The sequence below is a fragment of the Halichoerus grypus genome, chromosome 3 (assembly GCF_964656455.1).
Source record: "Halichoerus grypus chromosome 3, mHalGry1.hap1.1, whole genome shotgun sequence".
Lineage (NCBI taxonomy): Eukaryota > Metazoa > Chordata > Mammalia > Carnivora > Phocidae > Halichoerus > Halichoerus grypus.
Window position 1 is genome coordinate 102,806,944 of NC_135714.1, and position 13,467 is coordinate 102,820,410.

Sequence of the window (13,467 nt, forward strand, 5' to 3'; positions counted from 1 at the left end):
TTTTACACTTGCAGTGGCATTAGTTTTTCTACTAGTAGCCAGATATCCTCAAAATCAAATCAATGTAAATAATACATTTGGTGGAAGATTCAATTAACACAATTTTTATTATGCACACAAGGGAACTAAGCCACAAAGAGGCCCAGAGAAAGGTCAGTGAATGCATGTCTTACCTCTCAAATTAAGTACAGAACCAATCTCCAAAGACCTCTCTCCAAACAGGGGTGAAAGAACATACACTGGTCATCTCAAGACACAAAAATGAGGGTGGGGATGGGCTGTAGGGCAGGCCTCTTGGGCTTTAGGCTCAGGATTGCATGAAAAGGAACAGACACTGAGCACGCGGCAGCCACGGCTCTGGCAACAGCTCTTAATTGGGACAGATGTTGGAGAACTAACTCATGTCCTGCCAATGGGGAAATATAAACAGAATTTAATATTTTGAAAATTCAAAATTTAGCCATTGAGTCATATATTACTTGGTGATAAACTGTCCCGCATGTTAAAGACTATATTGTTGATGGAATGTCATTTCTTTGGCAATGACTCGGTATGCTACTTATATGTCTAAAAACACATGTTAATTTTTGTTCCTTCACTTCTGTTGCTTCTCCAAAGCCAAATATATATAATAGATCTAAAGCACTCGTGCACATCATATTCCAGCAAAATGTTGCTTTTAATTTGTACTGGAAGAGTAAACCAAATATGTTCATTCACTGAATAGGAGGAGCTGAAATAGCCAGCCACATACATAGGAAAGGTGTATGTATATATGTATATATATAATATGTATAGTTATGTAGAGATAGATATAGATATGATATATGTGATAATGACAAAGGTTTGAGTTAAATAGAATTAATTCAAATGAATTCAATGTAATGTATCTTGAGACTAGTCCTAGAAAAACCACTAGAATTGTCCCCACTGATGTGCTGAGTTTGGCACTGGGATCCAGCCTGCATCTGGCATGAAGGCTCTGGGATGTCTGAGACCTGGAATAAGTCCAGGCTTTAGGGCTGTAGGGCTGGGCAGCTGGGCAGTCAGGGAGTCATCAAGCTCAAGGAGGTTTTCGAGTGTCTGTCACTGTTTGGTAAGGTGGAAGGCACTTTCCACTCTGAAAGTACCACTGAAGAACCTCAGACCATCTGTTTTCTGACATGATAAGAATCAGTCCTTGGACGAGTGGCTTCTATCACTCATACCTTTACCCTAGCGCAACCACTAACCCTGGAGTGAAGGGCTGCAGGTCTGATGACCAGCCTCCAGAGTCTCCTGCCCATTTCCTTCTGCCTCACGATTTCCAGAACACCAAATCTCAAATTAGTAATCTGCCCCATGCATCTTGTATAATCTGGCATCAAGACCACAAACACTCAGCACCATCACAATCACTATAAAGCAGAGTTTTATGAAGCAAAAGAAAAACTTTAGAAAAAACAATACCTCTGTTTGATAGGTCTTTAAAGTACAGATAAATTTGAAAAATAATAATAAAAAAGTACAAATAAATAACAGTTCATGACAAAAATTCCTTGAAAAATTGTTCTCAATTTTGGTTCCTATTATTTCTATCTATAATCTCGAACAGATAATCATATAGGGAACTAAGTTGAAAAAAATATCATATATTTATATTTTATTTATATATTTGTAAAATTATAAAAGTATATTTATTTTCATATATTTATAAAATTATAAACATTATATATATATTTATTTTACATATATTTGTTATATGTAAAAGAATCAGAATATATATTCTGACTCCATGCAATGATGATTTCAGAGAACATTTAGTTACACTAGTAGTATCCAAATATTCACAAAAAGAAAAAGACCAATTGGTTTATTCTTTAAGTGAATTGTTTTTGTTTTGTAAGCACGTGACATCATAGAATTTGCTATACTCATTGCTTTTGTAGAAACTCTTATCTTTCACTTTCCCAGCAAACAACACCCAGCCCTCCTGCATATTCTGCCTTGTGTGGCATTAGAATCCTGGTATTAACTTTATTTTTGTTTGTTAACTAGTTGGCTGATTTGTTTTATTTTTTTAATTTTATTTTTTATTTAAATCCAATTAACATAGAATGCATTACTAGTTTCAGAGGCAGAGGTCAATGATTCATCAGTCTTATATAATACCCAGTGCTCATTACATCATGTGCCCTCTTTAATGTCCATCACCCAGTTACCTCATCCTTTCACCCCCCCTACCCTCCCGCAACCCTCGGTTTGTTTCCTATGATTAAGAGTTTCTTATGGTTTGTCTCCCTCTCTGATTTTGTTTTATTTTTTCCTCTCTTCCCCTATGATCATCTGTTTTGTTTCTTAAATGCCACATATGACTGAAATCATATGATAGTTGTCTTTCTCTGATTGACTTATTTTGCTTAGCATAATACCCTCTAGTTCCATCCATGTTGTTGCAAACAGCAAGGTTTCATCTTTTTGATGGCTGAGTAGTATCCCATTGTATATATACACCACATCTTCTTTATCCATTCATCTGTTGATGGACATGTGGGCTCTTTCCATAGTTTGGCTATCGTGGACATTGCTGCTATAAACCCGTTAACTTTTTTTTTTTAGAGAGAGTGGATGCACGCAGGGGTGGAGGGGCAGAGGGAGAGGGAGAGAGAGAATCTTAAGGAGGCTCCAAGCACAGTGTGGAGCCCAGCGTGGAGCCTGACAGTGGGGCTCCATCTCATGACCCTGAGGTAAGATCATGACCTGAGCCCAAACCAAGAGTTGGATGCTTAACCAACTGAACCACCCAGGCTCCCCCATAGTATTAACTTTTTAATATTCATACTTAAATACTCTCTGGAAAGAAAAGATGTCACAAGAAAGGATAATATCTGCATTACAGATTTCCTAAAATGAATAGACTAACTACATAGAAAATATACACAACAAATATCATTTCACTGGAAAATACCCAAGTCTATGACCCCAAAAAAGATAATTTAAAACTGAGAACTGAAGTTGAGATGAGAACTGAAGGAAAATGGGATTTTTCAAGCAGCACACTTAAATATTCCTCAGGGGTAGTGTGGCTAAAGCCTGCCTAGCAGCTATGACTCTCACACCCAGAAGGAGGCGATTTTCTCTCTACTGAATCACGACTGATACAGAGAATAAGGATTTAATCTGAAGCATAAAGAGAAAGAGAGAGCCAGAGCTTGAATGTTTATCAGAGAAAGCAGATTTTCACTTCAATATAAGTATGGTTTGGGTCAGACTGTAATGATATACATGTTCTTGGAACCACTAACCGCCTCATAGATTACAGTGAAAAATAAAGAAATCAAAGAGTAATGCCTCTTTTATGGAGAAAATGGGTATATCCATCAGTATAATTTAAACTGAAACCAAAATAAATGGCCTCTATCTTAAAGGCCCCTTGCTTCCTTCATGAACTTAAAAATAAATTTCACCCTAATATCTAGAATTACTGAAATCGAAGTGTTTAAAAAATATTCACAACCTCCTCAGGATGAAGGCAGTATGGATGAGAGGCCCAATAGGTCCCTCAAAACCATAATTCACTCAACCTGACCACTGGTCTTGATATCAACTTACCATGTGTCCTACTGGGAGTCATTCCTGGCCTAGACGTATCTTCCTGGAGGAATATATCTAAAATAGCCTAAAATATTATGCTGAAAATCGATCTTCCAAGATCTGAAAGGTTCTTACATTGAAAATGCTGTTTTAATTTCCAACGATGCAGAGAAACTGCAAATGAGGAATTTAGGTAAAACATGAGGAGTAAATCTCCCTACACTGAAATTGCACTTATTAAAATGGATTACAAGAGGCATGAAACATCCCTCCTGATGGCTTTCAAAATATTAACAATATTTTACTGAAAATAGCTTAAAAAGTGCAAGTGAAGGGAAAATGCCTGCAGAGGTCATACTGGTACCGTGGAATAATTTTTGATGAGGAGTGTCCTTGTGACAGTCCTCTTGGCGCATTCTCATGGCACAAACCGTGGGGACCCTGCAACGGGGAAGGAGGAGAGGAGGGCAGTGGACTTAAAAGGTACTTAGCAGCAACAAGTTGTTTTTGAACTGAATAAGAATTCAGCACCAGTTTTCTTGGAGTATTTGTAAAAGATGAGTTCATACAATACGGAAGGTAATCCTTTAAAACATTTTGATAACTCTTTATATGTAGTAAAAAGGAATAAAGGTTTTAGTGATAAAGGCATCTAATTTCCAGTCTTTGTGCTGCCCACTAGTCGTATGACTGGACAAGTTACTTAACCTCTCTAAACCTTACTTCCTTCATTTGTAACATGAGATGTTATACCTGTGTCATTGGATTTTGCTTATCGCAATGCTTGGCTCATAATGAGAATTCAAGAAGGGTATTTTTATATTATATTAACCTGCTTTCTTCTATGTATTATCAAAATATACACATAAATAATGTAATTCAAAGTTGAAAAAGGCACACAAATTATGAAGATATAGCTGGGGTGATTTTTATGAAGAAAGGAAATTATGTATGAATCTCAATATAGCATTGTTCTTGAAATCTGTTAATGGAAACTCATATAAATAGATAGTCCTTTATTTCAAGATTCTTATGATACTTTAGTAATTATAGTCCCTGAATAGAGTGCAAGATGAATATAAAAATATAAAATTCTGTTTCAGAGAGAAAAGAGTATAGAAAATGTTTTACTTTTCTAAGAATAATGGTCCCATTTCTTTTAAAAATTAATTATATATTGCCTATCTCAAAAACAAAGAAAAATTCTCTTTATACACTTCACACAGCATGTACTTTCCTTTAAATCTTGAAGTATATTATTAAAGTCTAAGGATAATATAATAATAGCAAGGCAGCCATCATCATTTAGCTGAAATGTTAAATATTTATAGAGTTTTATTTTAGCTAAATCTGCAAACTGCTGTGCATATACTCTTTGTTGATACAGCACATTCACAAAGGAATTGAGTAGACATCTCCGAAATAATGACATTATTACTGTAAAAGGGGAGACGAAGTTTTTCTCTGACACCACTCTGCCCCAGCCGTTATAGGAACAAGTTCAACTGGAGAGAGCAACCCCAAGACAATATGTGGGCTTTCCACTGAGGATGCCATGGGGAATGAAGAGACAGTTGTGTCCTATATTTTGTTCTCACAGTAGGAACAGTAATAACTACAGCCTTAGCAATTGAGTTAGAATTTTATTAGTCTTAATATGAAAGACAGTTTTTGTATAAAAAATTTGATATAAAAGATGAAAAAAATGTTAGTTTAGGGGCTAGAGTTGCTTGGAGGGAACACTTTTTATCTCACAGTTTTGTATTTGTAAGCAGAACACACCTAGGATTCTTGCTTCTCTTCTTCCTTCATGCCCTCACTGGGAAACAAAAGCCTGTGTTGACTCAAATTTTCCTGTCCCAGCACAGAAATCTCCTCGTGGTCTTGTGGAACTAGCCTAGTCCCCCACCTTATGCTCAGTTCTCTCCAACATACATCATGGGCTCCACCACTGATCTTCTCACCAACTCACAAAGCACAACTTCATGACTTTGCACACAGCACTCCGTTGATTAGGCATGCCCTACCCCCAATTCTGCTCCTTTCCCTAGAAAGCTCATTCTCCTGTTTTCTGACCCAATTCTGACTTCTTCAGTGAACACTATCTGGTCTCCCTTGGGCAAAGTGAGCTGCTATATTTTCCACGTCCCAACACTCCTGATACACGTGGATCCTCTCTCTGAAAGAAGATCCATTTTAATAATGTGAGAGTCTGTCTCCCCTCTGGGTATGCAGAAAAACTCCTGGTGGCTGAAAACAAGTCTTAGAAAGTGTGTCTCTTCACCACCAATGAAGACCTATTTAGAAAGTCCATTTTCATAGAAAAGATATATAAATACTAATAAGGTTAACTATAAAATTACAAGATGTAAAATTATATTGTTGAATGATTAAATAAATGAAATAAGCTCTAAGGAAAAAAGAAAGAAAAGGAAAACTAGGCTCTAAAACTGAAAAAAAAAAAAAGAATGAATGTAGTATAATTAATGTATATGTAAAGTATGTCCATGGCAGAGGTGGCAGAGAAAACTGGACAGAAAGTGGTGCCTGACCAGGAGCTTTAGGAAGCTTAGATCTCCACAGGGAGAAGTGGGAGGGGGGGAGAGGGTGAAAAAGAAATAGACCAGAAAACAAGGATTATTTCCTTTGTACCGTCAAGAAACACTGAAGCAGAAAAACATGGTGAACTTTGGGATAAAGACACCTCGTCCAGACTGGCCAAAGCCCAGAGTGTATGTGTGCTCAGGGGGAGAAGGACTGCATTGGGGAGCGGCAGGTGTATGACCAGTTGGGCACAGAGCACCCTGGGCTCCCCTGTCTGGGGGCCAGTCTACAGGCAAGGAGAGATCCTCTGGGGTTGCTTCTGTTATGTTTTCTTTGGTAACTGAGACACATCATCAAATCAGACCTTTGTAAGTACTACTGTGGCAGCCATACATGGGAGGGATTAGACCAGCATTTCTCAAATTTATTTTGTCGAACACTAGCCCCAGTGAGATGCAGTAGAACACACATACGTCCTCCCACACACACACATTCACTCACTCACTCTGCTCAAACCATCTTGGCAAATGCTAGGTTAAACAAACCGCAAGAGATGTCTTTACTGCTGGGCTTCCCAGAACCTGTAATATGCTTGTGGAGATGACAGAATTACAAGGGGAAGACCACACATATGGCTACAACTTCCTCTCCCTTGGCTTTAATGCCATCTCTTTTCTCCTGGTTCTCCTTCAGCTTCTTTGGCTGCCCTTCCTCGGTTTCCTTTTGAAAGATGTTCTGCTGCTCAGCCATGTTCCTTTCATTCCATGGAGACTTCATGAATGATCTTTCTACTCCCACAGACTAAACTCCCATGTGTTTCCTGACACCTTTCTTGGCCTGCACTCTTCTCCAAGAGTGAGGCAGGTGCCTCTCCTCTGTACCCTGGGGATACTTCTATCACTGACCCTGCCTTGCTCTAGCTGATCATCTCCTTCAGATGCTCTGTCCAGAGTCCTTCAGGGCTAGGACTTTTTCTTAACCCTTCCTTGAATACACAGCACATAACACAGAAGTTGGCTCATTAAAATTTAGTTGGCCAACTGAGACTAAACATATGCTCTCCTAAAGCTTAAAGAGTTGCAATTAGAAACGTTCCACAATGGTCAAAGGAAGTTTCTCTAATCAGGAGTCCTCTATATATGCAACAAATATTTGAAGTCACTGTTAAGCAAAGTTAAAATGAAACTATCACAGAAACCTCTATGATAAATTCTTTTTGTTTTTAATTTTTAAGACTTTATGTGAGATAATCAAGAAAGGCCATATGTCATCACAAGTATTTGCAACTTTACAACACAGGGATCTGATTTTATTCCCATCATTCAGGATAACGGTAATATCAATCAGTTAGCCAAATATTTCATAAATAACCCCTTCAAATGAAAATCTGTCCAAATTTTACATTACCTGTAAACTCAAAGCTTCATCAATACCTCAGTTAAAATATCATACCAGCTGTGGGAATAGTCCCAAACTGAAATTTATGTGACAGATGAAAAAAAAAAAGGCACTTACATCTGTCTTTGTGTACTCTACTGGGGCAGGGAAGAGTTGCTCACTTAAAATGCTGAGAACAGCTCTCCTGTCAGGTCTGGAAGGAGGATGGGAAATAAGGCTCTTTGATTTTAGGCACAGTTATTTAATTCCTTGCTCTAAAGCAGTGGGAAAAAGAAGAGAGACCAAATGGATCCTAGGAAAAAGCCACTAGAAAAGGATTTGCTGTTTCTCCAGTGATGGTTAGCCTGGGAGTATTTTCCTGAAACACTTCTTTATCCCTACCTGAAACTCCCTGGGCAGAATAATCAAAACTTATTGGCAAGCCGAGGTGAGTCCAAGGGATCACTGAATCAGAGAACAAAGAGATCTCTAAGATTTAAGGACAAAGTAATTTGATAATCAGCATGGGGCTGGTACTGGCCAGTAATCAGCTAGAAACAAAGTATTTAGCAGAATCTAACAAAGCCAAAATTCTGAGGCCACAGACCTTCTAGGGCTTCTCAGTGGCCCTCTTTATCTGTCCCCTTTACTCGCCCTGGAAGCCTCTATTATTATTATTATTATTATTATTATTATTATTATTATTATTATTATTATATATGCCATGATCCATCACATAAAATTACCTGAAACTCCCAGGCACCTTGTACTATAGATTCAACCATGTATCCCTAGTACATAGCACAACTCTGGCACACAGCATACATAATAAACACTGGCAGAAGAAATAAGTTCTCCTACATCCTGGGATCTAAAGAGACAACTTTTTTTTTTTATTAATTTTATTTTATTATGTTAGTACCATACATTAAATCATTAGTTTTTGATGTAGTGTTCCATGATTCATTGTTGGCATATAACACCCAGTGCTCCAAGCAATACGTACCCTCCTTAATACCCATCACCGGGCTAACCAACATCCCCCCACCCCTCTCCCCTCTAAAACCCTCAGTTTGTTTTTCAGAGTCCATAGCCTCTCATGGTTCGTCTCCCCCTCCGATTCCCCCCCTTCATTTTTCCCTTCCTACTATCTTCTTTTTTTTTTAAACATATAATGTATTACTTGTTTCAGAGGTACAGGTCTGTGATTCATCAGTCTTACACAATTCACAGCGCTCACCATAGCACATACCCTCCCCAATGTCCATCACCCAGCCACCCCATCCCTCCCACCCCCCACCACTCCAGCAACCCTCAGTTTGTTTCCTGAGATTAAGAAGTCCTTGTATCAGTGAGATCATATGATACTTGTCTTTCTCTGATTGACTTATTTCACTTAGCATAATACACTCTAGTTCCATCCACGTCGTTGCAAATGGCAAGATTTCATTTTTTTGATGGCTGCATAATATTCCATTGTATATATATACCACTGCTTCCTTATCCATTCATCTGTTGATGGACATCATGGCTCTTTCCATAGCTTGGCTATTGTGGACGTTGCTGCTATAAACATTGGGGTGCACATATCCCTTTGGATCCCTACATTTGTATCTATGGGGTAAATACCCAGTAGTGCAATTGATGGGTCGTAGGGTAGCTCTATTTTCAGCTTTTTGAGGAAACTCCATACTGTTTTCCAGAGTGGCTGCACCAGCTTGCATTCCCACCAACAGTGTAGGAGGGTTCCCCTTTCTCCGCATCCTCGCCAACATCTGTCGTTTCCTGACTTAATTTTAGCCATTCTGACTGGTGTGAGGTGGTATCTCGCTGAGGTTTTGATTTGGATTTCCCTGATGCTGAGTGATGTTGAGCAGTTTGTGGCCATTTGGATGTCTTCTTTGGAAAAATGTCTGTTCATAGTCTACCGCCATACCATCATGCACGCGCCCGATCTCATCTGATCTCGGAAAAATGTCTGTTCATGTCTTCTGCCCATTTCTTGATTGGATCATTTGTTCTTTGGGTGTTGAGTTTGATAAGTTCTTTATAGATTTTGGATACTAGCCCTTTATCTGATATGTCATTTGCAAATAGCTTCTTCCATTCTGTCAGTTGTCTTTTGGTTTTGTTGATTGTTTCCTTTGCTGTGCAAAAGCGTTTTATCTTGATGAAGTCCCAAAAGTTCATTTTTGCCCTTGCTTCCCTTGCCTTTGGTGATGTGTCTAGGAAGAAGTTGCTGTGGCTGAGGTTGAAGAGGTTGCTGCCTGTGTTCTCCTGTACGATTTTGATGGATTCCTGTCTCACATTTAGGTCTTTCATCCATTTTGAGTCTATTTTTGTGTGTGGTATAAGGAAATGGTCCAGTTTCATTCTTCTGCATGTGGCTGTCCAATTTTCCCAGCACTATTTATTGAAGAGACTCTCTTTTTTCCATTGCATATTTTTTCCTGCTTTGTCGAAGATTAGTTGACCATAGAGTTGAGGGTCCATTTCTGGACTCTCTATTCTGTTCCCTTGATCTATGTGTCTGTTTTTGTGCAGTACCATACTGTCTTGATGATGACAGCTTTGTAATAGAGCTTGAAGTCCGGAAATGTGATGCCACCAGCTTTGCTTTTCTTTTTCAACATTCCTCTGGCTATTCGGGGTCTTTTCTGGTTCCATACAAATTTTAGGATTATTTGTTCCATTTCTTTGAAAAAAGTGGATGGTATTTTGATAGGGATTGCATTAAATGTGTAGATTGTGCTAGGTAGCATTGACATTTTCACAATATTTATTCTTCCAATCCATGAGCATGGAACGTTTTCCCATTTCTTTGTGTCTTCCTCAATTTCTTTCATGAGTATTCTGTAGTTTTCTGAATACAGATTCTTTGCCTCTTTGGTTAGATTTATTCCTAGGTATCTTATGGTTTTGGGTGCAATTGTAAATGGGATTGATGCCTTAATTTCTCTTTCTTCTGTCTTGTTGTTGGTGTATAGGAATGCCACTGGTTTCTGTGCATTGATTTTATATCCTGCCACTTTACTGAATTCCTGTATGAGTTCTAGCAGTTTTGGGGTGGAGTCTTTTGGGTTTTCCACATAAAGTATCATATCATCTACAAAGAGTGAGACTTTGACTTCTTCTTTGCTGAATCGGATGCCTTTTATTTCTTTTTGTTGTCTGATTGCTGTGGCTAGGACTTCTAGTACTATGTTGAATAGCAGTGGTGATAGTGGACATCCCTGCTGTATTCCTGAGCTTAGGGGAAAAGCTCTCATTTTTCCCCCATTGAGAATGATATTCGCTGTGGGTTTTTCATAGATGGCCTTTAGGATATTGAGGTATGTACCCTCTATCCCTACACTCTGAAGAGTTTTAATCAAGAAAGGATGCTATACTTTGTCAAATGCTTTTTCTGCATCTATTGAGAGGATCATATGGTTCTTGTTCTTTCTTTTATTAATGAATTGTATCACATTGATTGATTTGTGGATGTTGAACCAACCTTGCAGCGCAGGGATAAATCCCACTTGGTCATGGTGAATAATCCTTTTAATGTACTGTTGGATCCTATTGGCTAGTATTTTGGTGAGAATTTTTGCATCCATGTTCATCAGGAATATTGGCCTGTAGTTCTCCTTTTTGATGGGGTCTTTGTCTGGTTTTGGGATCAAGGTAATGCTGGCTTCATAAAATGAGTTTAGAAGTTTTCCTTCCATTTCTATTTTTTGGAACAGTTTCAGAAGAATAGGTATTAATTCTTCTTGAAATGTTTGGTAGAATTCCCCTGGGAAGCCATCTGGCCCTGGGCTCTTGTTTGTTGGGAGATTTTTGATGACTGTTTCAATTTCCTTAGTGGTTATGGGTCTGTTCAGGTTTTCTATTTCTTCCTGGTTCAGTTTTGGTAGTTTATACATCTCTAGGAATGCATCCATTTCTTCCAGATTATCTAATTTGCTGGCATAGAGTTGCTCATTATATGTTCTTATAATTGTTTGTATTTCTTTGGTGTTGGTTATGATCTCTCCTCTTTCATTCATGATTTTATTTATTTGGGTCCTTTCTCTTTTCTTTTTGATAAGTCTGGCCAGGGGTTTATGAATCTTATTAATTCTTTTGAAGAACCAGCTCCTAGTTTCGTTGATCTGTTCTACTGTTCCTTTGGTTTTTATTTCATTGATTTCTGCTCTGATCTTTATTATTTCTCTTCTGCTGGGTTTAGGCTTTATTTGCTGTTCTTTCTCCAGCTCCTTTAGTTGTAGGGGTAGGTTGTATATTTGAGACCTTTCTTGTTTCTTGAGAAAGGGTTGTATTGCTATATACTTTCCTCTTAGAACTGCCTTTGCTGCATCCCAACGATTTTGGACAGTTGTGTTTTCATTTTCATTTGTTTCCATGAATTTTTTTAATTTTTTTTTAATTTCCTGGTTGACCCATTCATTCTTTAGTAGGATGCTCTTTAGCCTCCATGTATTTGAGTTCTTCCCGACTTTCCTTAAAAGAGACAACTTTTAGATCAATGGTTACAACCTCAATTCCTTAGCACAGTGATATATTTTATTTGTAAAATGATTTCTCATTACTAACAAAGTCCTAAACTTTGCAAATTTAGTTTCTTTTCTGCAAATGAGTTGGGTTTTAATGTTATTCCCTAATAAGACTGTTCTCATTCATCTCCATCCAAATGCTGTCTTAAATGAACAATGAGCAGTGGGAGATGAGGCTGAAGCTTGAAGGACTGTACCTGGTCTATGCTGTAGCCCGAGGTGCACGGCCCACCTGAACTTCATCTGCCAGGTATGTCAGGGTAGGTAAACGGAGGAGTATGGCTCCATCAGAGGACCACAGACTTCCAGCTTCCCTCTTCAGCAAACAGACCTCTAAGAATGAAGTCTTTAGAGCCAGATAACAAGAATGGCCCCAGAGGGCAACCAGGGAAATGCTGGCCCAGTGTACATCAACACGGTACATGAAGCACAGAGCAACAGGTCTATAGTCATCCATTGCTACCTAGACAGAAAGAATTGCCTTCCACTCACTGTAACCTAGGGAAAGGCAGAGATGCTGATGTAATGGCAGACACCAACACAACAAAGAAGGTCCAGCGAGACACAGGAGAGAGCCATGACAAAGGCACCAGGACCTCAGGACTAGGCTTGGTGCCGGTTATACACTTGGGACCTGCTATTTTTCCACTCCATCACTTTGCACACCTGTTACTGTTTATGACTTAAAATAATGCCCTTATTGTTCATCTTTCTTTTTTTAAATTTTATTTTATTATGTTAATCACCACACATTACATCATTAGTTTTTGATGTAGTATTCCATGATTCATTGTGTATAACACCCAGTGCTCCATGCAGAACGTGCCCTCTTTAATACCCATCACCTGGCTAACCCATCCCCCCACTCCCCTCCCCTCTAGAACCCTCAGTTTGTTTCTCAGGGTCCATAGTCTCTCATGGTTCGTCTCCCCCTCTGATTCCCCCCCTTCATTTTTCCCTTCCTGCTATCTTCTTCTTTTTTTTAACATATAACGTATTATTTGTTTCAGAGGTACAGGTCTGTGATTCAACAGTCTTACAGAATTCACAGTGCTCACCATAGCACATACCCTCCCCAATGTCTATCACCCAGCCACCCCATCCCTCCCACACCCCACCACTCCAACAACCCTCAGTTTGTTTCCTGAGATTAAGAATTCCTCATATCGGTGAGATCATATGTTCATCTTTCTTGATGGACACAAGGCAGGACTTGTGACACAACAGTTTCTGGCACATAGTGGGCACTATCACAAATATCTGCTAAATGCATATGCTCTTGTCTTCTCATACCTTTTGAGTATGAGAAGGAATGGCTGATTAAGCAAGAATTACACTTCTTACCATAAACAGGCTCCAAACTCACTGAGGGTAGGGATAATGGTCGAATTGTTTATTGCTGTATACTCAGTTTATAGCACCCTGTAGTCCTTCA

At 38.7% G+C, this 13,467-nt stretch overlaps 1 protein-coding gene across 6 annotated transcripts in view; it reads right to left on the reverse strand.

The window, feature by feature from the left end:
* The window catches only part of PRDM5 (PR/SET domain 5), a 191,446-nt gene that overhangs the window by 26,978 nt on the left and 151,001 nt on the right, over positions 1–13,467 (reverse strand). The window contains exon 15 of one of the 6 annotated variants that reach the window (XM_078069188.1): positions 11,546–11,979. The exons of the other annotated variants lie outside the window; for them this stretch is intronic. Within the exon in view, the coding sequence (XP_077925314.1) occupies positions 11,923–11,979 (57 nt within the window). The 3' untranslated portion in view covers positions 11,546–11,922. Of the gene's footprint in view, positions 1–11,545; positions 11,980–13,467 lie in introns of those variants that run through there. 6 annotated transcript variants of the gene reach the window in all.